The 27902-nt window shown below is 45.0% G+C and overlaps 1 protein-coding gene across 2 annotated transcripts; it reads right to left on the bottom strand.

Moving 5' to 3' along the window:
- Window positions 1–2092: 2092 nt before the first annotated feature.
- Window positions 2093–24276, bottom strand: LOC123344921 (myelin-oligodendrocyte glycoprotein-like). Of its 2 annotated transcripts, none has more exons than XM_044981423.1 (7): window positions 24105–24276; window positions 10430–10546; window positions 9382–9429; window positions 6424–6444; window positions 5436–5456; window positions 3879–3899; window positions 2093–2214 (listed from the first exon to the last, which is right to left on the bottom strand). In XM_044981423.1, the coding sequence occupies exons 2-7, from the start codon at window positions 10527–10529 to the stop codon at window positions 2192–2194; spliced, it is 234 nt and encodes a 77-aa protein (XP_044837358.1). In that variant the 5' UTR covers window positions 10530–10546; window positions 24105–24276; the 3' UTR covers window positions 2093–2191. The 2 variants fall into 2 exon arrangements, with proteins under 2 accessions (XP_044837358.1, XP_044837357.1); XM_044981422.1 differs by having other exon boundaries at window positions 2169–2214; window positions 9082–9429.
- Between the last annotated feature and the right edge of the window lie 3626 nt (window positions 24277–27902).

Below are 27902 nucleotides of genomic sequence, written 5' to 3'. Positions count from 1 at the left end.
ACTTTGCAACCTTTGTGCTACCTCACTTCCCGTCATGTCCTCCTTGTGCACAGTAGGTTGCCAAGTTTCTACAAGCAGATGAGGGTTCTGTATCAGATATGGACAGGCCACAGCACTTCCATCCTGGAGAGAAGTACAAGAGATGTCTTCTCATAAGGGCTAGTCTACATGGGCATTGGTGCAGCTGCACCTTCAACTCACTACAGCAACAGGAGGGATTCTTCCGACTTCCGTCACTCTAGTTAACCCACCTCCCCGAGCAGTGGTAGCTATCTACACTGAGGGTTAGGTGATCTTATTGATGTTGCTTTGGGTGTCCCTGTTTCACACACTTAAGCAAGGTTGCTGGGTAACTTAACTAAGGCCACGTCTCTACTACGAACTTACACTGGTATAACTACATTGCTCAGGGATGTGAAAAATCCACATCTCTGTAGGATGCAGTTAAACTGCTTAACCCCTGATGCTGACACAGCTACCGCCTCTTGGGGAGGTGGATTAACTACGCTGATAGGAGCTCTCCCATTGGCATAGGTAGGGTCTTCACTAGGTGCTACAGCGGTGCAGGCCTACCCTGCAACAATACTGTAATGCACGGCTAGCTTGGCTGGTACCAGCTCAGGTAAGTTATGTTACAGGCGGCGCCACGGCTCAACATTACAATCATTTTAGCTTTCAATTACACTGCTCATCCCCCTGGATTTCAAGATTATTAATAAATAAACGGAACCTAGTCCCTATAAAGTTGAGGAACCCTTGCTGTTAATCTTTGCTATGATAACAGATAAATTATTTCAATTATTTGATTTCTGTCTCCTAGCTAATTTTTTAACCTCGACAATACAATACTTTGTCTTATTCTGTTACCACTTAGTTTCTTAAATAGTCTTTTGTGAGGGACTTCATCAAAAGCCTGTTCAAGGTCTAAATATATGATATCACCTTATTCTCCTTTACATGCTACTTAACTGACATGATCAAAAAGAATCTTAAGAGATGAAAAGTGAGTCACGATTTTCATTTGCAGGAATGTTGCTGGCCAGACATGATCTTACCATGATCTTCCAGGTGTCTTGTGATTCTCTTTTGAATGATCATTTATGGCAATTTACCAGGTAAGCTGTAAAACTTCCTGGTGCATCATTCCCTGGAGCACCCCTAGGTCCCTTGTAATATACAGGTACCATGTTTGATATCCTACAATTCTCCAGTTAACTCCTCAAACACCTACGCCCCTCCAGAAGTCTTGCATGCGCCAGCTGCGGCTGGTGAGTTTTTACTTTATAATATCGTTTACTTCCACCGACACCTCACTCTCTGACAGTACCGGGTTCAAAGAAATATTTTAGCTTCTGAGCACTATTCTCACCTCTCCTCCCTTCCCTCTCCCCCAACCCCACCAGTCTCTGTCACACTTCCTCACTGAATATCAGTGGTATGATTGATGGGTGTATTGTTGGTGCCAACCTCAGCCGCAGCCCCCTTCAAGAGGTATCAGTCCCCACCGAGCCCACTCCCCAGATCCCCTGTGCATCCCTCCATTCCTCTCCCACTCCATAGCCCTAAGCTTACCCCTCCCCATAACACTCCTCTCCTGCCCAAGGAATTCCAGAGCACACTGGCTCTCTCTGGGCCCTTACGGCTCCTGGGCTCCTCATGCAGCTTGGATCCTGCTGTGTGTTTGGGGGGTTGCAGTCAGGGTGCGATGGGGTCTCTGTATTTCTGCGCCTGCTGCATCCACCTGAGCCAATGGGTGTCCGTGTGCAGTGAATGTGCCAAATTACCCCTCCTGAGCTGCCACGTACCTGTGCCACGGCTAGAGCAGCAGCAGCTGTCTGGGCACATGCAGCCCTGTTAGGGCTTCTGAAAACTGAAATACGCAGCCTAGACATTAACCTGGCCTGGCCCAGCCTTTCGTCCACCTGCCCATCCTGAGCCTCCAGCCCCATCAGGGCCACTAACAGCATCTCACTGAGAATCCTCTGAGTTCCCAGCGTGTGCAAAGAATCCCGTTTAGGCACCCAAAACCAGCATGCTGGCCACACAAGCCTTTGAGTCTTTCCACCTTAGTACAGAGCCGTCCCTGCCCCAAAGAGCTAGTGCAGAACGTTAACTGTATGAGAAAAAGGGACGGGAAATCTCAGGGCAGGGGGAGCTTTGGAAGCGATGCAATAGGAGCTTAGTTACCTGGCTAGATGATGTTTCTTCTCCAGTCTGAAACCAAACACACAGAGAGAGGGATGAGAACTCAGCTGAGCAAATGCAGCAACACCAGGGCTTTGGGATGAAGAGCAGCCGGCTTACACTGAACTCAAGCAAGAGCAAAGTGATTCAGAGGCAGGGACACATTTTGAAGAACTAGATGAGACACTTCCCTTCATTCCATTGAATTTCTACAGCCCCCATTCACCAAAATGTGCAAAGACTCGGGTCCTATGTGACCCTTCACTAGGCCTAGGTGACCAGGTAGCATCAGTGTCTAAACATCCCAGCTCACTAGGAAACTCTGCATCTTCCTGTGGGCAAGGATCTGGCCACAGTGATCCCAGGCTCTGCTGCCGCCAGGCTGGGTTACTGCAGATCACTGAATCCACAGCTGAGTGGGAAGGCTCCAGCTGGTACCTAACGCAGCTGCCGGCCTTCTCCAGGGCTTAGGCCACAGTGAACACAACAGGCCCATGTTCCAGCCCCTTCACTGGCTCCCAGTCCCCTTCTGATGCCAGATTAAGACCTTGGTTTTAATCTGCAAATCAATTAAAGAATCCAGCCCCAGTGGAGGCTGTTTGTGAGATGTTCAGGTAGGAGGCTACAGAGGCAGAGCATTGTCTGGGGCACCCAGGTTGCAGGGCGGGGGTGACACAGCCACCCCTTAGTCTGGATTGTACCCTGGGTATGTCAGTGACACCCTATATTAAAGCTCCCTGGCTAAGCAGGGGATAGAGATGCCAAAACCCAGTGAAAATCAGAGCAGGTGGGGACAGGTGTTCCTGCCTGATGCTATGAATTTCCCTTTGAGAGACCTAGGTACCATTTAATTCTCCCCTCCCCTCCCCTGTGCTTAAACCCAGATCTGATTGGAGAGCCCTTGTTTCAGTTCAGTGATTGCAAGAGCTGAAACCGCTGATGAACAGGTGTAGGGGCCATGTTGTAGACCTAGTGTGGGGGCAGGGCTGCAGTGGTGACAGGGTTAGCAGCAACAGCAGCAGCAGCAGCGAGCCAGTTGCAGAGGTGGAGGCAGTAGTGGATGCATTGCTCTATACCCCCCCAACACACACACACACACCTTTTAGGGGTGGGAGGGAACCTCTGAACTCTGGGTCTTGGCTGATCAAGAATAACCAGCTGTGAGTGGGCTGCAGTGATGGGAGAGGGGAGTGGTGTGTTACAGGTCGTTCCCTCATTGGATTTTCAAACAGCAATGTGGGAAATTGAGGCAAAGAAAATTGCCCAATGTACTGTGGAGTGGGGGGTTGCTCAGGCTTACATGCTTTCGAATCATGGCCGTGGTGTTTTCCCAAAACAATGCTGGGTTCCTTTTGCCTTGTAATAAAGGTTTTCTTTTGTTACACCCAGACTCAGGGTGGGTGAGTGGGAAGTTTGGCTCTTATCCTGTGTCCATACTAGCAGTTTTGTCAGTAACACTTTTGTCAGTCTGGATGTGAAAAAGGCATGTCCCTGCCCTACAGAAGTTTCACCAACAAAAGCATCAGTGTGGGCAGTGCTGTGTCGGTGGGAGACACTCTCCCACTGTCATACCTACTGCCGCTAGCTGGGGGTAATTTAATTATGCTGATGGGAGGTCGGCACAGAGCGGCTACACGGGAGACCTGATTGCAGGGCTGTAAGGTCTGCTGCATTCGAGAAACAGAAACACTTACCAAGTTCTCTTTGAAGATCATCTAGGTAACAGAGAATCAGAAACAAACACACACTAATTAAGTGCTTCTCTTCTAGGACGGAATCAACTCCAGCCTCCCACCATGCAGCCTGTCCCTCACAACCCCACTGATCCAGGCTATGGGCAGGGAAACCACTGAGGTCTGTGGAGAAGAGTCCGTTTCCAACCCACAGGCAGGGCAAGGAGCACCTGCGAATTCCCATAGGGATTTTAACGGGTTAACTTCTGTTGGTGGAAAGACAAGCTTTTGAGCTACACAGAGCTCATCTTCAGGTCTGGAAAGTTACTCCCAGCATCACGGCTACATACAAGGTGGAACAGATTGTTTAGCATAAGTAGTTAACACATATGCTAAGGGACTATTTAAGGTGACGTGACCTATCCACACCTCTGCAGTTATAGGACAGAAAAGGGGGAGAAGGGGTTTGTGGGTTACAGATTATTGTAATAAGCCATAAATCATGACTATAGTGTCTAACAAAGTTATGCTGCTTTGAGTTGGTGTGTCTCCAAGTTCATCATCAGAAGCAAACTCCCCAGAGATTTAGACACACCAATTCGAAGCAGCACCAGACTCTGCTAACTACTTTTGCTAAACAATCTGTTCCACCGTGTATTTAACTGTGACATTTGCAGTATCTTTCCCAGACCTGAAGAGCTCTGTGTAGCTCTAAAGTGTGTCTCATCAACAGAAGTTGATCCAATAAAAGATCTCACCCCATCCACCATGTACCTCTAATATCCCGGGACCAGTGCGGCTACAGCAACCCAATCCTCTTTCCTAGTATCTCACATACTCCCATTGGCCTTAATGGGCATTTTGGTGGTGCAAAGAGTGGAAATTATGGCTCTCAAATTATCAGCATTATGTTTTACTGATGTGACTTGTGCATTCAGTGTTTGATCCTACACTCGCTCAGGGGCGGCTCTAGGAACCAGCAAAACAAGCTGGTGCCTAGGGCGGCAAAATTTAGGGGGCGGCAAAAGGCTGCGGCCCCAGCTCATCCTGCCGCTCCGAGCCCCGGGGGGGGGGGGCGGCAGGCTGGGCCGGCGGACCTGCCGCAGTCATGCGTGCGGGAGGTCCACCGGAGCCCCGGGACGACTGGACCTGCCGCAGGCATGACTGCAGAGGGGGCGCTCATCCCGCGGCTCGGCTGGACCTCCCGCAGGCATGACTGCGGCAGCTCAAGCGGAGCCGCCGGACCCGCGAACCGTCCGCAGCCGCGGGAGGTCCAGCCGAGCCACGCGGGACGAGCGCCCCCTCCGCAGTCATGCCCGCGGGAGGTCTGCTGCTCCCGCGGCTCCGGGGCGCCTCCCGCACATGACTGCTTGGGGCGGCCAAAAAGGTAGAGCCACCCCTGCACTCGCTGAAGTCAATGGGGAAGGTCTAACTGATGGTAGTGGTGCAGCATCAGGGCTTTCATCTTTTTCTTGTTAAAAAAACTCCTCCCAAAAATAAACAAATAAACAAACAAACAATCTTATGAGGAGAGGAATTTGTACAAAAGTTTTATGGGAGAAAGAGCATGACACTTACCAATTTCTGTAACCTGTTCCTCTAAAAAAAAACCAGAAATAAACATAAGTGAATATTAGGAGCTTTTTTCCCTTAGTTATATGGTTGTCTGACTTTTGTGAAAGTTGAACAGTGATTGTATAATGCATTGGTCTTTGAGGGGTTTCAATGTTGTCAATACCAAGAGAAAAAGGTTTTCCTTTCTCCATCTCTTATGTGTCGTTTCTCACTGTTGTCAGTACTAAAGTTTAGGCAGAGAGCTCATTTCTGTTCAAACCACTATTTTCTACTGTGTCTAACTTTTTCATATTACCTACTGGGGTGAAATTTATCAAACTTAGTCTCATCCCAATTCCTTTTTTAACATTAAATAAAATCAGAAACTGCTCCCGTAATATAAATCACTCACAATCTTAATGATGATCCAACTTTGTACAAAATATTTACGATTGGGACGAATGAGGGAAGAACTGTACCAGTGGGTTGCGAGGGTGGAGAGGAAGGGGTAGTCTGTACTGGTAAAGGGCTGACGCAGATCACTATCCCCTAAAGCAAAGGGGAACCTTAGTAACCTTTCCTTCCCTTTGCTGCTGGTGAGATTAAATTCACTAGGCTCAGTCTCAACCTGATTTATTTTTAAAATTAAATGAAATAGCGGCTCCCAAAATAAAATTACATGTGCTCTGTAGGATCATCCAATTTTGACCAAAATATTTACTTGTCAGATGAGGGGAAAGGACATTTGGGGCACAGAGTCTTCCTCGTTTCCCACTTCATATTGCCTTCAGCATTTGGTGAATTTCAACTACCGAGAAGATACATTTCAAATAATGGTTTATTTATGATTTCCCGTTACCCACATACTGAATTATTATCAATACATGATCACCTTATTATTATATTTCATATGATTTGCAAGTTGATATCTCTTTCATCCTTATCATCATCAATAATAAAACAGCAAACAACTTAATGGAAAAGGTTCTATGTGGAAAAAAATTGAACTTACTGATTTCTCCAAGATATTTCCCTAAAGAAAGGAAATAAAACAAACAGATGTAAATACAAGTTATTTAAGAATATTTTCAGTTAATGCAGTTTTAAAGGAGACAGTATTTTCATGATATGAATCCCTGGCCTCTAGAGAACTAACATTTCATTCATGTTTTACTAACCATGTGGCCACACTAGACTTAAGTGTCCAACAGTAACTGACTATTTTCAAGGATTTACGATTCTGAAAGTTTTGAATTCCTTATGGAATTAGGGCCCAATATTTCAAGACGTTTAGGAGCCTAACTCCCACTGATTCCAGTGGGCATTAGCTGACCAAAAATACTTTTACAAAATCTATCCAGTAGAGCCCAACCTTGCTTCCTTATATCTCTCACATTCCCATTGGCTTTACTGGGAGCTCTGGGGCTGCAGACTGGAATTTCTGGCCCTCAAATTATCAGAATTATTGTTTTAGCGATATGACTTGTGCATTCAGTGCTTGTTCCTACACTCATTGAAGTCAATGGTGAAGTTCTAACTCAGTGTTTCCCAACCTTTTCGTCTGGTGGGCGCCAGATGAAGGACCGTGGCGGCGGTGGAGCACCCGCCAAAATATCGCCGAATTTCTGCAGCATTTTGGCGGCAATGCCTCTCGATGACGTCGCTTGCTGCCAACAAGTGACGTCATCGAGAGGCGTTGCCGCCGAAACGCCGCAGAAATTTGGCGGCATTCTGGCGGATGCTCCACCGCTGGCCAGGACGCAGGTGCCTTTAGATGCCCCCGTGGGTGCCATGGCACCCACGGGCACCGCATTGAGGACCCCTGTTCTAACTGATGTTAGTGGTGCAGCATCAGAATTTTCATCTTTTTCTGGTTAAAAAATGTCATCCAAAAAAAGCACATAAATAGCATATGAGGAGACAAACTTGTACAAAAGTTTTGCTTGTTGGAGGAAAGAGCACGACATTTACAGATTTCTATATCCCATTCTGTTAAAACTAAACAGAAATAAAGATTTATTAGAAGCATTGTCCCCTTGGTTATACAGTTGTCTGCATTTCATGAAAGTTTCACAGTGATTATACAATTCATGAGCCTTGGATGCGTTTCATGTTCTCAGCACCAGGCGGGGGAAAAGGTTTTCCCTCCTCCATCTCTGACTTGTTGTTTCTCACTATTCTCAGAACTCAGGTTCAGGCGCAGAGCTCATGTCTATTTAGACCCCTATCGTTCTAATATTGCCTATTGGGGAGAAATTTGCCAGGCTTTGTCTCATCCCAATTTCTTTTTAACAGTAAATGAAGTCACAGCCAACTGCTCCCCTAATAAAAATCTCACACGATCTTTATGGGGACCCAACTCTGTACAAAATATTTACTGATCAGAGGAGGGAAAAAAAACATTTATTAATTCCCAAAGTCCACTGGAACTGAGGAAGGAATAACTGCACAGCTGGGTGGGAAGTGGGCAGAAAAGAGTGAGGCGTGGATGAGTTTTGGGTCAACATTCTACACTCTACGATTCTGGGAGGACTGCATGGGCACCTGTGCTGGTGAGTGCTGCTGAGTTCAGTTCGCCACGCTGACCAAATAGGAAATGAAATTTAAAAGTTCCTGTGGCTTTTCCTGTGTACCTGGCTAGTGAATCGGAGTTCAAAGTGCTGTCCAGAGCGGTCACAATGGAGCACTCGTGGATAGCTCCTGGAGGCCAATACCGCCGATTTGCGTCCGCACTACCCCAAATTCGACCCAGCAAGGTCAATTTTAGCACTACTACCCTCGTCAGGGAGAAGTACAGAAGTCAATTTTATGAGCTCTTTAGGTTGACAGAACGGGGTTGATTGTGTGGAGACAGTGATTTTTAAATCGACCTAACGCAGCTAAATTCAACCTAACCCCATAGTGTAGGTCAGGGCTTACTCATGTAGATGGGACAAATGAATACCCAAATCTCTGAATTCCCAATATTCATGGACCCAGGAAAACATGTGAACAAGTATTTAAAATAATTTCACTGACTCAATGAGAGATGTTGTCCTCTCAACACAAGACCAACTGAGTGTTGAAATCCAACCACTTCATTTAAATTTAAAAACCTCTTATGGGTCAATGCATTGGACAGATTTTTCCTCCCCTTTGTTTAAATAAATAACTAAATAACTCTACAGTTACAGTGTCAGAGCAGCAGGGGACCAATGCTCAGCTGTATCTAGAAGTGGTAAATACACAACTTCAGCACCACCACCATTATATGGCCTCAGCCAATCAGAAAGCTGCAACTGATTTTCACTGCACCCCTAAATAACAACCAGTAGTGACCACATCAGAAGAGCGTATAAATCGGGCAGTTCCACCTTGGCCACACATCCACAAAATGAGTGCAGAGAAATTGGAAAACTATTGGTTCAGAAGTCCTTTCCCTCCTAAGAAAGGGCCCCTTTTGGAGTCAATCACAAATTTATTTTGGGCAAGGAAGTCTCTTGACCATTCTGAAAATGTCTTTAACAAAATGTTGGGAAAGTTGTCTGCATATTTTGGAAAGTATATGAATGTGGTTGTAACACAGTGTGTTACTCTAAAATAATTCACAAGTTGCTAGTCACAGTTGTTGCAGTAGGAAAGAATAAAACCTGCAGACCATAATAAGATAATACAGACAAGAGCTGCTGACCTGCTACCTTCAGTTCCAATAGGGCTTCTTCATAAAAAATATTATCTTGAACAAAACAGTGGTATTGTCCTTCATCTGAGCGACTGATGTTAAGAATCCGCAAGGAAACATTCCCATCTGTGATGCCAGCTTTCAAAAGCTCTGTCCTTCCATGATAGTCTGGCATCTGCTCTCCATACTGATCCTTTCCTTCATAATACTGGTGAACAACTGAAGTGAACTTAGATCGGAACCATCTCACTTCCATGTTCTCAGCACTCATCCTGGGGGACAGGTGACAGGGTAACACAGTGGCCTCACCTATCCGGACAGTGACAGGGTGATCAGGACCGGTCACGCTGAATTGGGCTGTGAAATACACCAAAGCAAAAAGAGAACAAGCTCAGAGGGGGAAAAACATGCTATAAACGGAAAGGTCAGTAGGTTCAAACTTTCCAAAAATTCAGCCTGGCATGCAAATTTTCAACCCAAATATTTGAAATTTGGCAAAATTACAAGCAACTGAAAAAGGCATTTATAGTAGAAAGTGACAGGCCAGCTCAGGTATGGGTGTCACTGAGAACTCCCCTTATATTAATTTGATATGCCATAGTGCCATTTCAGTGCCCTGTGAATGGGCAGGGTTGAACTGAGGATATACACGGTATACCTGAGCTCTATGATCTGTTCCGGCCTTCACTATATTTCTGATGTGATTCTGGGTGTTGGTTTTAATATGTGACTGATGAAAAGACGAAAACCTGACTCCACTGAAGTCATCAGAGAACCCGTAGGATTTCACCCTAGTGTTTTGGAACCCAGCTTCTTTGGAGACCACCATCTTTCACCGCGTATGACACAATTTTCTCTGAGAAGAGCTGAGGTTCTCGAGTTTTCCTCCTCTGTCCCTCTCCTACTGTTTTTAGTGGGCCTGGGCCTCTGCCAGGACATTTTCAGTAAAAGGTCTTCAACTCTGGGACTCACTTCTTGCCTTGGCCTCACTGAGCCCAAATCCCTTCAGCTACAGCTCAGGCTGCCTCGGTGTTTGACACAGGAGTGGGTCAAAGAGGATGTAAGCATATAATGTAGGGAACTCAGACACTATGGTAATGAAAGCCATACAAGTACCTAGATATATAGAGACACTGAGTTGCAACATGTGCAGCGGGTTGAGAATTACTCCTTGTGAAGGGGTGGGGAGGAAGTGGAGACTTATTCTTTACTGATATTGATCCGTTCTGGGATTTTTTGTAGGGTTTTTTGTTTTGTCTTTTTCAGTTTTGTACAAAGGAATAGAACAGGCACAATTTACAAATCACTGCAATGAAACAAATCCTACAAGCAGCAGCAGGAACAGTGAGATTCCTACCTGATTCCAGCTTGTGAATGTGAAAAGTAATGAAGAAAATGATCAAACCAGGCAGAGAGGCGCTCACTGCGAAGCTAGGACAGAATAAAAGAACTTTCATCTTCACTGTAACTTGATCTGCACAACAGGATAGGGAAGAGAAAAATACTTTATCAAACAGAGTGGATTTCATTTAAATCATGATTTAAATCACTAGTCAGGAAGACTCCATTTAATCCTGGTTTTCTGCATAAAAGTGCATTTGTGTTCGTTGTTATAACCTTAATACATGTTCTTCACAACTTAGAGACAGATGTAGGTTTCATTTTTAGAAGGTACACACTATACATTTTTAAACAGTGATTTATTTTGAAAACTTCTCAGATTAGTTTTAAAGCTATATCAGAAAACCAATGATTGTTTGGTTATTTCATTTACCAAAGGTAACTGAAGCAGATATTTATGAAGTCATTGGGAGGTGAACAATCTCCAATTCAAGAGGTTAATCATTAATATTTGGAGGATTTTCTTGCCATACTGTATTAGGAGGAGAACATCACCAGACAGACATTTAAATTGTTTTATTTCACTAAAACAACAACGTTATGTATTCTGGATTTTTTCTTCAACAACAAGCATAGAATATTGTACAAAACAAGCATATGAATTTTTTAATTTAGTTAAATATTCAGGTTTTTTTAAATCAGGTTTGTTTTGTTAAAATTATTTTTAACTAAAATAGTTAAATGAAATATTTAAAAAACAAGACAAAAATTAAATTGACTATGTCAGCCAGGTCAACATGAGAAACTTAAAATATCGGCTTCTGCAGTTAACTCAGTCGTCTTCACCTTCATTTTCCTGTTTGTTCGTAATCTGGGAAAGAAAAACAAGCTTTCCTGCTTTTTCAAGTCCCAAACGATTTCTCAGTTTGGAATGAATTAGTCCAAAGGAAGAAAATATTCTTTCTACACTGGCAGAAGAAGCTACTGCTGTTAAAAGTGAGATTATCCCTTCAACAGTCTCTGAATCCAAGTGCTTAAGTGATTTCCACCAGTTCACTGGTGTGACTTTCTTTAAAACATCATCAGCAAATATATATTTCTTGAATGGTTCACCCTTAGCTCTGAAGTTTATTATAGTTGGCATTATGGAAGGATGATTGCTGGATATCCATGTCATAGCCAGCTCCTCTTCTTCAGCAGTTAAGGTTTGACCCTGGTACCAAGTATTGAGAATATTTGCAAGAAAATGAGCTAGAGAAAGTGCTTGTCCCATTCATTTTTTAATGCTTGTAATTTAACTCTGTCATTGCATATTTCTCTTTTTAAGATCTCACTCAGTTCCTTCCAAATTTCAACAGCATCCACAATAAAACAGCTATTTCCCTGCATTTTGTTCAAGGCTACAGAAATAGGCTTTGGGGTACTCAGCATGTGTTCAACATTTCGCTTAAGCCCAATGTTGAGAACTTTGGCTGTGCCGGTGCCATCTATTTTTTCACGATTTTGTTCACACACTGTCATCAGATGAGGCCAGTTCTTGATATAGTGCTCAAAACAGTCCACTACTGAGTTCCATCACACATCTTGTGGGAGTGTTAGCTTGGTTCCTTCCATTTTTTTCAGAGCAGCTGCTGCAAAGTGGTTGTCATGGAAGTGTTTTGCAATTTAAAAAAAATATTTCTGGAACACTGAAGTCTTTGGCTAGAAGGTGCATCAAATGAGCACTGCAAACATATGTTATTAGCTTGAGACTCTCTTCTAAATTTCTTCTCATCTTGGATACACTTGCAGCATTGTCTGTGACCAAGCTGCATACTAGACATTTGAATTTTTTTTCACAGTTTGTTATAGCTTTTATTGCTACTTCTTGTAAGTATTCTGCTGTGTGTACATTTCATAGAATCATAGAATCATGAACTAAAGATCAGAAGGGACCATTATGATCATCTAGTCTCACCTCCCGCAAGATGCAAGCCACAAAAGCTGACCCACCCACTCCTGAAATAATTCTCTCCCTTGACTCAGCTGTTGAAGTCCCCAAATCCAGATTTAAAGACTTCAAGTAGCAGATAATCCTCCAGCAAGCGACCCCTGCCCCATGTTGCGGAGGAAGGTGAAAAACCTCCAGGGCCACCGCCAATCTACCCTGGAGGAAAATTCCTTCCCGACCCCAAAATATGGCGATCAGCTGAACCCTGAGCATGTGGGCAAGACTCTCCAGCCAGACACTCAGGAAAAAGACTTTCAATATCCCAACATTGACCCTCGGTACTAATTACCAGTGGTTGCACGTTATTGACCTATTGACTAAATCACGTTCTCCTATCAAACCATTCCCTCCATAAACTTATCAAGCTTAATCTTAAAGCCAGAGAGGTCCTTCGCCCCCACTGTTTCCCTCGGTAGGCTGTTCCAAAATTTCACTCCCCTGATGGTTAGAAACCTTCGTCTAATTTCAAGCCTAAACTTCCCGACTGCCAATTTATATCCATTTGTTCTCGTGTCCACATTAGTACTGAGCTGAAATAATTCTTCTCCCTCCCTGGTATTTATCCCTCTGATATATTTAAAGAGAGCAATCATATCTCCTCTCAACCTTCTTTTGGTTAAGGAAAACAAACCGAGCTCCTCAAGTCTCCTTTCATACGACAGGCTTTCCATTCCTCGGATCATTCTAGTGGCCCTTCTTTGTACCCGTTCCAGTTTGAATTCATCCTTCTTAAACATGGGAGACCAAAACTGCACACAGTACTCCAAATGAGGTCTCACCAACGCCTTGTATAACGGGACTAGCACCTCCTTATCTCTACTAGAAATACCTCGCCTAATGCATCCCAAAACCGCATTAGCTTTTTTAACGGCCATATCACATTGCCGACTCATAGTCATCCTGCGATCAACCAGGACTCCGAGGTCCTTCTCCTCTTCCGTTACTTCCAACTGGTGCGTCCCCAGCTTATAACTAAAATTCCTGTTAGTCATCCCTAAATGCATAACCTTACACTTCTCACTACTGAATTTCACCCTATTACTAATACTGCAGTTTACAAGGTCATCCAAATCTCCCTGGAGGATATCCCGATCCTTCTCCGAAATTGGCAATACCTCCCAACTTCGTGTCATCCGCAAACTTTATCAGCCCACTCCTACTTTTGGTTCCGAGGTCAGTGATAAATAGATTGAATAAGATCGGACCCAAAACCGAACCTTGAGGAACTCCACTGGTAACCTCCCTCCAACCCGACAGATCACCTTTCAATACGACCCGCTGCAGTCTCCCCTTTAACCAGTTCCTTATCCACCTCTGGATTTTCATTTTGATCCCCATCTTTTCCAATTTAACCAGTAATTCTTCATGCGGTACCGTATCAAACGCCTTACTGAAATCAAGATATATTAGATTCACCGCATTTCCCTTGTCTAAAATATTTGTTACTTTCTCAAAGAAGGAGATCAGGTTGGTTTGGCACGATCTACCTTTCGTAAAACCATGTTGTAATTTGTCCCAATTGCCATTGACTTCAAGGTCCGTAACTACTCTCTCCTTTAATATTTTTTCCATGACTTTACATACTACAGATGTTAAACTAACAGGCCTGTAGTTACCCGGTCACTTTTTTTCCCCTTCTTGAAAATAGGAACTATATTAGCTAATCTCCAGTCAAACGGTACAACCCCCGAGTTTAGAGATTTGTTAAAAATTATCGCTAATGGGCTTGCAATTTCACTCGCCAATTCCTTTAATATTCTAGGATGAAGATTATCCGGGCCGCCTGATTTACTACCGTTAAGCTGTTCAAGTTTGGCTTCTACCTCGGATACTGTAATTTCCAACCCCGCACCTTCATTCCCATCAGTCACTCTGCCACTATTCCTAAGCCCTTCATTAGCCTCATTAAAGACCGAGGCAAAATATTCGTTTAGATATTGTGCCATGCCTAGCTTATCCTTAATCTCCACTCCGTTTACAGTTTTAAGCGGTCCCACTTCTTCTTTCTTGGTTTTCTTCCTATTTATATGGCTAAAAAACCTTTTACTATTGGTTTTAATTCCCTTCGCAAGGTCCATCTCTACCCGGCTTTTGGCCTTTCTCACTGCATCCCTACACCCTCTGACCTCAATAAGGTAGGTTTCTTTGCTGATCCCTCCCATCTTCCACTCCTTGTACGCTTTCTGTTTTTTCTTTATCACCCCTCTGAGACGCTTGCTCATCCAGCTCTGTCTAAAACTGCTACCTAAGGACCATTTTCCCTTTCTCGGGATACAGGCCTCTGACAGCTCCTGCAACTTCAACCTGAAATAATCCCAAGCGTCTTCCGCCTTTAGATCCCTAAATATGTTAGTCCAATCCACTTCCCTAACTAGTCGCCTTAATTTAGTAAAGTTAGCCCTTTTGAAATCGTAAACCTTAGTCTCAGATGCAATATTGTTTATCCTTCCATATACATTATTCCTGATGTATCAGTTGTTTCTGTAAGGAAGACATTCCCTTCTTCTGTTGTCACACAAGCACATACAGCAGGATCATTGTGGACATTGCTCCACTCATCAAGACTCAGGTTAACAATTTTACCCTCTAGACTTTTTGCACAATGCTTAATTTCTCTTTCATACACTTTATCCAGCAATTTGTCTGTGACATCTGCTCTGTTGGGTGGACTGTATCCTGGTCTTAATGACTGAACCATATTAAAGAAGTGTGGGTTCTCAATCATACGGAAAGAAGAGTTTGTTGCATAAACAAACTGGGCAATTTTTTCATCAATTACCTCTCTTTAATCTGCTAGTTTTTATCACAAACATTTCTATGGTTGTTTCTGGATGATGGAGGGTTTTTTTTTCTTTTTGCTATAGGTGGTATACTGTGGCTATGTGACATACATGATGTGACTGAAGCAGTATCATTGGCAGATAACTCTGAAACTGTACATTGGCCAACCTGGACAGTCTATATGCAAAAGAATAAATGAACACAAATCAGACATAGGAATGGGAACATTCAAAAACCAGTGGGAGAACATTTTAATCTCCCAGGACACTCCATGTCAAATCTGAACGTTGCCATACTTGAAAAAAACTTCAAAAACAGACTCCTGCATGAAACAGATGAGCTACAATACATTTGCAAGTTTGATTGTCTCACACTTGGCTTGAACAAAGATTGGGAATGGCTGGCTCACTACAAAAAACATTCTCGCACTTATGGTATTCACAACTTCTCATTACAGCTAGTAATGGGCCACCTCCACCCTAATTGTCTTGGACTCTTTAACACTGGTCCTCTGCATAATAATGCTTCACACCCATCTTTGTAAGTATATATTTGTTCACCTGCCAAACTCCAGTTTAAACTCCCACATCTGAAGAAGTGGGCTAAAGCCCACAAAAGTTTATGTTCTAATAAATTTGTCCGTCTCTAAGGTGCCACAAGACTCTTTGTTGTTTTTTCTGAAACAATAGAAAATGATGGTGATCTTGAAGGTGGATGGTCTTCAGAATCCTGTATGTTGAGGATGGATTCTCCTAAACAATACAAGTCAATGCAGTTATTTAATTATTATTACCATACTGCTTATTTAGTATTACTCATTGCATTCACTGACACTCAGTACTACTTTAAAGGTGAAATTGTAAAAGGAAGATCTGCCTATTTCAGCTATTTATTTTTTATCACAACTGAAACAAAAATGATAACACTATAGGGTAACAACTATATTTTTTCCTCAAATATGAGAATTCAAGAATAGTCCAGAAGGAAGACAGGCAGTCCTCAAGAACGGAGTATGAAATAAAAAAGTTTACCAACCTGAAGATCCTGCATGTTCAGTCATGTTCCTTTCATCATCTTCAACACAGCTTCCTCCTGAGAAGGAGGACTTCTCATGATGTTGTTTCATTCGGGCCACCAGGCCTTGTGTTTCTTTGTTGCACTATTTGCATTTTGCATGCATGCCTGTCTTACCCACAAGTAGAGGAACTTCATTAAAATATTCCCAAACTGGGTCTCTTTTACGGTCTGCTTCCGTTATAATGGTATGGCATGGTAGATCTCAAATCAATGAAGGCTACACTCAGAAAGACCTCAAGACTTCTGGAATATGCTGCTCAAACAGTTTCATTTTTATTTCTACTGTCTGTCCCTCCCGTCTCACATTTATTTCCAGACTTCTCCTTCTCCAGATCTATTCCGCCCCCAACAATCTTCTATTTATTTAATTTTTTGAAACTTTGCACTTTTAGAGAGAGGTAAGGGATTGACTCTGTGCACACAAATTTGCAGAGGGACAATAGGATTGAGGTCTGTTATTTCTCACCTCTCTATATTATTTTAAAACATTTTTGCTGTTAACAAGCTTGTTATCTCTGGAGACACAAATCCACAGTTTGAGAACTGCAAAACTAAGCATCTCTGATGGTATCATCTAGACCCAATGGGACTCAGGCTTTGGCTACACTTGCATTTCAAAGCGCTGCCTGCGGCAGCGCTTTGAAGCGCTAAGTGTAGTCAAAGCACCAGCGCTGGGAGAAAACTCTCCCAGCGCTGTCCGTACTCCACTTCCCTGTGGGGAATAACGGACAGCGCTGGGAGCGCGGCTCCCCGCGCAGGGGCGGTGACTACACTGGCGCGTTGTAGAGCCAGTGCAGCGCTGCAGAGGGTGTGTTTTCACACCCTGCTGCAGCGCTGCAAATTTGTAAGTGTAGCCAAGCCCTCAGTGTTCAGTCTAGATGGCCCTCTTCTAGCAGTTGAGGTGTGAACACCAAGGGAGGAGAAACTGCTTTTGTAGTTGGCTAGCCATTCGCAGACTAGGGCCTCGTCCTCCCTGATTGAACTAACCTCGTTATCTCTAGCCTGATTCTTAGGCTACCTTGTTTCTACGTAACAAATGTCCCTTTGGGTAGGAGAGGGATAGCTCAGTGGTTTGGGCATTAGCCTACTTAAACCCAGAGTTCTGAGTTCAATCCTTAAGGAGGCCACTGAGGGATCTGGAGCAAAAATTGGTCCTGCTAGTGAAGGCAGGGGGCTGGACTCAATGACCTTCCAAGGTCCCTTCCAGTTCTAGGAGATTGGTAATCTCCAATTATTACCTACCTGCCTCTGGAAATTTCCACTACATGCATCTGACAAAGTGCGTATTCACCCACAAAAGCTCATACTCCAATACTATAGTCGATAAGGTGCCACAGGACTCTTTGCCGCTTTTACAGATCCAGACTAACACAGCTACCCCTCTGATACTTCTTCCTGCTTGTTTGTGGACTATAATAAACTGAAAGGCAAAAAACCTTTGTTAACATGGAGTTAAGGTTTGCCAATGACGCTCGGGCCCTTCCAGAATGTCAAGAGTGCCAGGGTTGTTGTTAGAGCCGTGTTGGTCCCAGGATGTTAGAGACCAGGCAGGGGAGGTCATAGCTTCTATTGGGGCAATTTCTGTTGGGGAGGAGACACGCTTTTTGAGCTGCACAGCCCTGCAGAAGAGCCTCAGAAACCTCATGGAAATGAACGCACGTCCCACAGTTTGACAACCTCTAGGCTAGTTTATACCAGGCGCTGCAACAATGTTTCCATTCACAGCGGTTCAACAGCTGCAACATTGTGTTCACTTCCTAGACCAGGAGTCGCCAACCTTTCCTATCAAAAGAGCCATTTTGCCCCCTCCTCCACTAAAGAAAAATAGTCTGGAGCCGCAAAACATAACACTGCTTATAAACTTTTAAAAGTTTTAATCTTTTTTTAATTTTACCTGTTACAACAACAGAATACAACAAACAGAAGTGCAGTGTGCATGTGTAGGCCTACTTTGAAATAAATTAAACACTGAACTATGCAGGCCTTTTTGAGTCCTTCCCGTATTTGTGTAAAATTAAAATAAAACATAGCCCACTTTAATATAAAAAAATATATAGTTGCAGCTTAGCAGTTTTTAAAAAGTAAACATAAAATTAGGAACGTTTTTTGACAAGTCCATTTCAGTGTGCTCTCATCCTCTTCGGGTTTCTTTCTCGGCCAGCAATCAACCAAAGCACCTGAACATACAATAAAAAACTACATCAGCTCCGGGTCTGAAATAAATGTTTTTTTCTGAATAATAATAGCCTATTAAATGCTAGTGTTCTCACCTGTTTAATGTGACTTCTGTTTCTGAAGCTCGATGCTGATCTTCCCTATATCGGGGCTGCAAGATGTAACTTTGATCTTCACACAGGACTGTAGGCTCTCATTTGTGAGGCGGGAGTGATATTTGGACTTTATGAAGTTCATGCTCGAGAAAACTTGCTCGCATAAGTATGTTGAGCCAAAGATGGACAGGACTCCAAATGCATACTTTTTCATGTTCATATACGTGTTGGGAATGGCACTCCATGTTTCAAAAACAAGTTTGTCGGGTTTGGGGAGGTTTTCAATATCATTCCATTTGTGCTCTTTAGCGAGAGTGGCCTTCTGACCGGCGACTTCTTCGAGATCCGCTGTCAGGCTTTTGAACTTGGATACCCATAAGTCTTTATCCGCTATGTCGGCCAGTTCAATTTCAAGATCGGGCTGACTTATCCCTGTGAATGTGGATATGTTCAGCATGGATGGGTCGATGTCCAGCGGTGTGACAGTGAAGGACAGAGTGTTTTTTTCCTTTCTGAACTCGCTGAATCTTTCTCCAAATGCAGCTTGCATTGCCATAATTGCACGGTGTAAATAATCACAATTTATGTGATTGTTCTCTTCTTTGAACTCTCTCAGGGAGGGGAAGTGAGAGAGCGTACCTCTCTGTACATCTCTGGCAAACACTGTCATCTTGCGCTCAAACGCCAGAACATCCTCCAGCAACTGCAGGGCCGTGCTTCCCTTTCCCTGGAGATTTTTATTCAGCGTGTTTAAGTGACTTGTCATATCCACCATGAAATAAAACTTTTCCAGCCAATCAAGGTCTCCCAGTTCGGGATAGCTGAGGCCTTTGCTTCCCAAGAAGGTTTTAACATGCTCCAGACAAGCAGCGAAGCGTTTCAGCACGTCTCCCCTTGATAGCCACCGAACTCTGTTGTGCAGCAGGAGATCCAAATATGCGCTCTCGACTTCATCTAACCATGAACAAAACTGTCGGTGGTTTAACCCATTTGCAATTATTTTGTTCACTATCTTAATAACGAGGTTCATCACTTCCACACATTCAGGGGGGAATGTTTGAGCACACAGTGCTTCTTGGTGCAAGATGCAGTGAAACGTCATCAGCTCTCGATCTGGCGACTTTTGAAGTAAATTCACAAAGCCCTTCTGTGCTCCTCTCATACTGGGTGCACCATCAGTAGACACTGACACCAGGTGAGTAGTGTTTATTCCTTTGGCTTTTTAGACAACTCAAAACAGCCTCACAAATGTCCTGTCTCCGCGTTTGGCCCTTTAGCGGTATGAGTTCAATCAGTTTCTTCCTGTGGCCCATCAGAGTTCACATATCTGCATAACAGTACTGTCTGGTCAATATCGTTTACATCACTTGACTCATCAGAGGCAATTGAATATGCTTGAGCTGAATTGATGTCATCAATTTGCTTACTGGTGATGTTTGTTGCCATTTTAATGGTCCTGTCCTTGACAGTCTTTGCAGAGAGAGGCATTTCTTTAATTTTCTGAATAATTTCCTGTTTGTTTTTGAATTCAGAGAATAGATGCTCTGATATTTTTATGAACGATTCTTTCATGTATTCTCCATCTGTGAACGGCTTCCCTCTCCTTACGATCTCATGAGCTGCCACAAAACTAGCAGCTGTAGTTGAGTTTGGAGAGTTGATCCACTTCTTGAAAGTATGTTTGCTCTGCTCAACTTTCCGTAGTAGTTCCGAAATCGCTCTCTTTCGCCGATCTTCAGTTGGGTACTTTTCAGAAAATGCTGAGTGCTTGTTTTGAAAATGTCTTTCAAAGTTAAATTTTTTGTTGTTTGCTAATTTTTCGCCACATATCAAGCACACAGGTAAGCCAGCGTCATTGGCAGTGAAGGCAAAGGAATCTGTCCATGCAGAATTAAACTCTCTATTTTCTTCTGAGATTTTTCTTTTTTGGGATGTATTCATGGTTAGCTTACCGCGGGGGTCGCACACTCAAGAAGCCGCCTGCAGGTAAAGGTGAGGGCTATAGACGTGGATGTGACGCATATTTTAACTGACAAATTATAAAAACTTTTTAAAAATTCGATGTTAAAGTATCACCTCGAACTCCAAGATAACTGTGCAACAAAATAAACAAAAATAAAATAATATATAAATAAAAATTAAATTAATAAATAACCGTTATTCTTTTTTTTTCTTTTTTTTTTTTTTTTTTTTTTCTTTTGTCAAGGCCAAAGGGAGCCACAACAAGGAGGCTGAAGAGCCGCATGCGGCTCCGGAGCCGCGGGTTGCAGACCCCTGTCCTAGACCAGCCTGTGTCACTAGCTGTATCCACAAAAGCATCTCAGGAGCCGCTCCTCTCCCACTGTAGCGTAGTTTCTGTCTGATTTGGGCTCCAGGTGGCCACTCCCCAGAGTCCCATGACCCACGTCTGTGCTGGAAAAGGCCAAGTCAGGGGAGAGTCAGAGCACCACATGGGGAAATAACGGGGACCAAGGAGCTCTGCAGGGACAAGCTCCCACTGAACGCTTCTCAGACTGCACTAAAGCATGACAGAGCAGAGCCGTGCCACTGTTAGGGACTGAGAACTGGCATGCTCGGCGCTGACCCAGAGGAGAAGTGCATAGAACAGGCCGTCTGACAGTGCTGAATGCAGGGCGCTGGCCCCCAGCCCTGAAACCAGGGTGAGGGTCTGGAAACAGGTCTGATCACTGCCCTGCATTGCACACACACACAGAGCTGAGACTGGAGGGGAGAGCTGAGAACAGACATGTCAGTGCATGGCACAGGGACACAGCGCTGAGTCTGGCAGAGGTGAGACTGAGCAGGGTCAGGTGTGGGGGGGGGGGGGGGCAGACAACTCCCTTGCTATGGAGGGCAGCGCGCACCTAACAGCTGGGCAGGACAAGAAGGGAAAGTTGAAGGAGGTGGGGGAAGAGGGAGGGAGAGGACACCTGGGTCCTTCCCAAAGGGGATGCAGCTGTCTGGGGAGCCCTGTGCTGTGAGTGTGGTTTCCTCTGCTCCTCCCCCGCCCCGAATTACCCTGACCCCAGCGGCCAGCCTGGACCCACACAGCACGGCTGAGCGCGGTGGGGGGTTCTGTTACCCTCACTGAGGGGCCTCGAGGGAACTGCCACTTCCAGCTGCAGTCGCATGGCAGAGACGCTCAGTGCAGGGGCCCCGGGGCGGGGCAGGGCACTGGGAGCAGGGCTGAGACCCGGCAGGCTCAGCGCACGGCTGCAGGGCACAGCGCCCATGGAGATGAACAGGGCAGTGTAGGGGGGGCTCAGCGGTCTGTGCGCTGGGCTGGAGCCTGTCCTGTGTCACTCTCTTGTGTCCCATGCAGCCGTGCTCCCCACCCCGTAGGTCCTGCTCCCCCAGCCATCCCCTGGGCTGGTTCTAGCTGCCGGCTGGGAGGTGGGCAAGGTCCAGGGCCAGGAACACCTGGGCAGGTGCTAAAGTGTCACTCAAGAGCTTTCCTTCACCTGATTAGCTGCTGTTGTTGCCATTCTGGGCTAAGAGCCAATGGCTGTGGATGCCAGCCCCTCACCTGCACCCCCCCCCACCATCCCTGACCTGTGCCCAGGTGCTGCCCTGGGCTGTGGCTGGTGGCAGCCCTGCAGCAGTGGGTGCAGGGTTGGTGCAATCCCTGGCTGCCTGGCTGGAAGGGGCTGTGTCCAGCCCTGGGACTCTATGGCAGGGAGGCAGGGTGGAGGCAGAGCAGAGAAGCTGTCGTGGGTCACGTCAGGGCTCCATGGACAGGAGGAGCACCCGCCTATCCCTCCATCTGGCCCGCATTGTCGGAGGGAGCCAGCCCAGTTCATCCCCAGGGTGCTCTGAGCCTCTGCCCCAACCCGGATCACAGCGCTATGTGCCTCTGGGCCTGCCTCTTGCCCTCTCCTGCAGCCTGAGCTACCCACACCTCTGCCACATGCTGAGCCTGCCTGGTGTTGTTGGGCAGGAGTCCAGCCAGCCTGGCCCCACAGAGAACAGACCCAGCCCAGCCAGGACTCTGGCACCAGCCCGGCTGGGGGCATTTTCAGCCCCATCCCACATCACTGTCCTGTGCTTCTGACTCCCCCCCAGCATTGCCCTGCAGATTGCACCTGGGATGCACTTGGGCACCCAGCTGGATGCCAGGGGGTGTGTGAAAAAACATCACTGGATTCAGGGTAACCATAGGTGGGTTTTTTATAACTTCAGCAAAAAATTATTTGGGGGAAGTTTGTTTCTGTGCAAACTTCCTGCCTTTCACCATCAACCCCTCCCCCCATCTCTTTCCCCTCCCCCTCCCATGTCATTGAGGGAGAATGGAGACTTCCTCTGCAGGAACTGAAGGATGCCAACTAAGCAGGGATGGTCTGTTGGGTTGTTTCTAAGAATTTTCCATTTGATATTTTTAACCTGAGGAAAAATATTCATCCTTGTGTGACCCTTCTGCCAGGTGGAGTTGTCAGCAAGAAGGGCCGGGTTCAATATCCAGGGGTGCCTCTTAACAATACAGCACAGAACCAGCTCAAGTCCCCACCCAGTAACCTGGGACAATTACACAAACACCACAGTTTTCTCTAGAGGCAAAACTTCCCCCTCTCACAAGCATGGGGGTGGGGGGTAAGAAAAGAAACATCTAATAAAATGGAGGAAAGTAACCCGCACTGACTCGGGAAAATGCCACACGCAGGATTCGAAAGCATAGTACCACAATCAAAACACCCACCCCTGAGTACGTTGGCGAATGTCCTTTTGCCTCAGGGTCTTAAGTCTAACAACCAAAAGTTCCTTTAACGTGCCCCTCTCTGCTCTCTCCAATGCACCCCACTCACACTTGATATCCTTGGTCAGGGAGAACCCCAAATTAATAGATGTGTTCACGTGAGTTCACCTCCCATCCAGGAAAGGGAGGACAGGGAAAAATGTCACTTGCTCCTCCAGCCACTCCATAGCACCCACTGGGATGTCCTATGGTCACAGGACTTAGCAGAGCTCTCAGTGATTTCAGCTGTTAGCAGGGGAGCCTCACTGCTTGTGCAGGCTGCACCATGTCTTTCACCAGAGACATTGTCCTATAGACCCAGTTTATCAGTTATTTCAGCTCTAGTGGTCACTTAAAACTCTCCATAGAGGCTAAGGAGCTTTATCTCTAAACAGGAACAAAGAGCCCCCTACAATTCTTACACAGAGCCCACACTACCAGACAGACACCAACACCCACCTCCACATAGATTTGGCACCTGAGCCCCTTGCTTAGTGGGTTCAGTTGAGTTAAGGGTGACCCTCCCTCAGTCAGGACAAGCTCAGCACAGTTCTGCTGCCCTTTACTCAAACAATCAGGATAACAACATCCCATGACCCCTGCATTCAATATTCAAGTGATTTGTAACCCAACACCAGACAAAATTGATCACTTGGGCAACATTACACAGCTCGGTCTGCTAGGTACCTGGCAGAGTGGGTGTGTTCCATGTAAATACAGCCTGGTCCTGAAGATTCATACACACACACACCCATCCCTAGCTCATCACTAGCTGTCAGGGTACAGTTCATTCACACTTTGCATACACCCAGGTCAAAGGATAAAACAAAAATTATTCCCCTACCTTGTGTCTATGTAACAAATGGCACCACAGCTCCAGAGTCTCTGGGGAGCTCCTGGCTACCCCTTTCCTTTGAGTTGCATTGAATCCAGCAGAAGCCTTCTTAATAAAGTAGCTTATTCTCAAGTATAGATTGTTTCATCTGAGCATCTGGGGTAATTCTAGTGGTTTGTAATTAATGTTTTGAATCCTTCCCTCTCTGTGCACTGACTGAGGCTCAATGCTAGAGGAAAAGGAGGGGAATGGCAAGAAATCACATGGTTTTTATTGGCATGAAGAGACAAAAAACAACAACTCAATATTCCTTTTATGGACCTCAACTGAGATTTCTGCCCAGTCATCCGCTTCTCACACAGCTGGCTGGAGCAGAGTCGCAAGAGAGTTTTATGGGGTAGGGTTTTTTTTTTTTGGAACCTGTCCCAGCAACCAAAAGCTTGGTCCAAGCAACAGAAAGCTTGGATGGAGCTACAGGAAGAGAGCTCAATGTTTGGGATAATTTAATTGTGCATTTCTTTGCATTCAAATGTGTCTTGGTGTTGCAAGTCGAACCCTGGCTTATAATAACCTGTGAGTTTAGTGTATCTTTAACTCTGGATTTCGGAGTTTTCTCAGATTTGCTTAGTAGTTATCTATTGACTGTTTGTTTCAATAACTGAGGGCTCAGTGAAACTGCCCACTGCAACTATAAAGTTATCTGTGAAGGAGACAGCTTTCTTAAGAGTTAGTCTAAGGCTGTTGGTTGAACTTCTGCCATTCTGAGAACCAAGAAAATAATAATTAATAATAAAGAAAAAAATGTTATCTTGCCCTTCAAGTGCAAGCTGCACTGCTGGACCTGCCTCTGCTAATAACCATACAATGCAGAGGAATAATTAATTATAAAAGAAATATCCCTGAGTAATTTTTCCTCTAGTAAGTGGGGAATAAAGTAGAATTGTATCACACAAACAGATAGTAGCCGTGCCACTGAACGCGGCACTTTTCTTCTGTGTAACAGTCTGTATTATGATAGAGAGTCTGCACTAAAATAAATTTAGAGAGATCATTTCACTACAAATCCTACATTTTGTTTATTAGAACATTTTTCATATAAAGTTTTGGTGTTCAGTTCCTGGGTTTAGTCCTGTATGCAACTTTTTTTAAAGTTAATTTAAAACTCAAAACAAGAACAAAATCAAACAAAATCTCTCTTTTATTAGGCTTCAACTTCATACAAAAGTTTTCTATTCAGAAATGGGATAATGAAACTGACCAATATCCATATCTCACTGGCCTAACAAATAAAGAACAAAATAAATATATAATAGTATTAGATGCTTCCCATTCTCAGATACTATTTCTCTGTATTATGAATACAGATATTAAGAATGAGAGATTATTTTTATCCATGCCTCTTTTTACTATTGCTTATCAGCTAGGTGAAATGTATCTATTGCTGTGAAATTTATCTGAATTAGTCTTATCCCACATATTTTTAAAGTTAGAGTAACCTCCCCTCACTGCTAAAAAAGGAGGAAAAACTACAATTGTGTCAACATATTTGTGGAAGTGGGGGAAAATGAATTTTACATAGATATTATTAATGTTATTAATATAATATTCATATTCATATTAATGATTATTCACAGCTGCTTTCTCCATCAGTTCCCAATTAAAATATTGTATTCTTTTAGGTTAGGGAAGATACAGATTTATTTTAAAATGCTTTTGAAATGAGTTGTGCACTCAATATGGTGGGACATGAGGCCATGCTACAGTGTCTCCATTGCTGACAGGGAAGGCATTGGATTGCATTCACCCATATGGCCAGAGAGGACAATAGAAATTATGTGCTCCAGTGTCTTTCCAAGTATCAAAGATTAGGCTGACTGGTCTGTAATTCCCTGAGTCCCCTTTTTAAAGAAAGTTTACTATAAGAGATCAAAATGTATGAGTTGAACCCCCCAGAAATCATGAAATTGGCCCAATAAATCATTAAATATATAAAAAAAAATTTAGATCACTTCCTTTATGTTTGATGGACACCACCACCCCCCACCCACTCAGCCCATCCTCAGAGTGTGTGAATATTAGTGTTCTCTCCTACACGTATTGGGTAAGGTCCTTGCTCCAGGAGATCTCACCCTGATAAGCAATTAATCCTGTCCCCCCAGTGCTCCATCAGTTATGTCCCCACCAAACCCCTCAATTCAAGCCCCCCTCAGTTTCAGTCCCTCGTAGCCTCCATCATCACATACCCCCATCAGTTCAGCCCCCGTGACCATTCCCATCACCCCCACCATCCTCCAGTTCAGCGCCCCGGTCAGCCCCCTCTGCTGCTGTTCAGCCCTCTCTGCTTCACCTCTGCTCCTCTTAGGGTTCCTCACCCTCCCCAGGCTTGGGGTTGAGGGCTGCAGTGGAGTCCCCACTCCCAGTTCCCAGGCGGGCAGGGGACGCAGCCTCTGAAGGACGGGACAGGGGAGTCCCAGCCACGATGTGAGCTTGACAGGGGGCTTATCGCATGTCATTTTGTCACTGCAAAGGAGGAGGGAAGAAGAAAGAGGGAGCTAGCACAGGTATGAACATCCAAGCTGGGAATTGTACCTCCCAGCTGCTGTGCAGACATAACCCTCAAAGGGCTCTCTCTCGTGAACTGCACAGTGGGAGAATTATCTACTGAGAGTCCATCCGCTGCAGTGCACAAGAGTTGGGAAGGACAGGGACCCAGAAGGGTGGTGAACGAGAAGGCGTGTATCTGGAGGAAAAGTCAGGTCTGTGTCTCACTACTGTATACACAGTTGGTCAGGCTTTTAGAAAATGCCATGACCCACGAGTGATCTATTGACTTACCCACCCCGTCCGGGTTGTTCGGAATATCGGTCGATTTTCAGATAATGGGCTTGTGTGATTTGGGTTCACTCAACTTCTGCACATCTGGAGGCCCATTTGGTCAGCTGGCATTTGTGTTGGATATGCAGAGAGGGGTGCTGCTGCAAGCCTCCTCTTCCCTTTCCTCGCCCTCCACAAAGGCCAGTCCACAATCACACTCCCTCCCTTGGCATCCCAGGGATGCACCTTGCCCAAAAGGGATTGCAGGGTGGAACAGGGTCTTTCCTGCTCTTCCTCCGCTCATGCTCCAGGTCAGCCCATGCAATGAACCAGGATCTTCATATGAAGAGCAGGGTGCAGCTCATATCATCCACACCTACCAACTCAGACTCAGCTTGGTTTGATTGGCACGGAGGGGCCCTGCCATAGCCCTAATGTGCAGTGGGCTACATGGAATATTTTGGCCTTTGGAATTTTGTTCCAGTTTTATCACTTCAGTTTGATGGAGACGCGATCATGTAAAATCTCAGTTGTTCTCTGTACATGGCACACTGCCCTTGTGTAAGCTGTTCCACAAATGGCAATTCTTTAATTATGTAAGCAGAGTTTATTTTTTTTTTTTCAGGATGAGATCTACCCTGACACCAATTGCACATCCTCCTCTCTCCACTGTTAAAGAGCAGAGCTAATTTTGATATCCTTTAGGATGGCCATCTGGAGACTGCTGACCTGAATGCACGTTGGCCCAAGGTGGCCACTGGGGCTCCTCTACTACATGCTGAAATCACTAAAAGAGCTAAGCTTTTAAAAACTGGAGCTGAGATCACTGAGTCCGGGAGCCTGAAGATCGATCGCTAAGCAGCTGGCAGAGTGGATGTGATAGCAGTCGCTGCAGCACGTTGGCGCAGCCCGTGGAACTGTGGAGCAGTGTTAGATAGAGCGGTTCGCGTGGACAGCTGACGTGGTTCATGTGTCTGCTGAAGGAGCGGCACA

The sequence above is a fragment of the Mauremys mutica genome, chromosome 12, assembly GCF_020497125.1.
Source record: "Mauremys mutica isolate MM-2020 ecotype Southern chromosome 12, ASM2049712v1, whole genome shotgun sequence".
NCBI classification, from domain to species: Eukaryota; Metazoa; Chordata; order Testudines; family Geoemydidae; genus Mauremys; species Mauremys mutica.
This window is presented reverse-complemented; position numbering and strand designations above follow the sequence as displayed.

Coding starts and splice junctions, on each gene's coding strand:
- LOC123344921 (XM_044981422.1), bottom strand. CDS start 10,529: ATGAAAGTTCTTTTATTCTGTCCTAGCTTCGCAGTGAGCGCCTCTCTG. Junction 9,430..10,429: donor CATTCACAAGCTGGAATCAG/GTAGGAATCTCA, acceptor TGTATTTCACAG/CCCAATTCAGCGTGACCGGT. Junction 2,215..3,878: donor TGATCTTCAAAGAGAACTTG/GTAAGTGTTTCT, acceptor GTTTGGTTTCAG/ACTGGAGAAGAAACATCATC.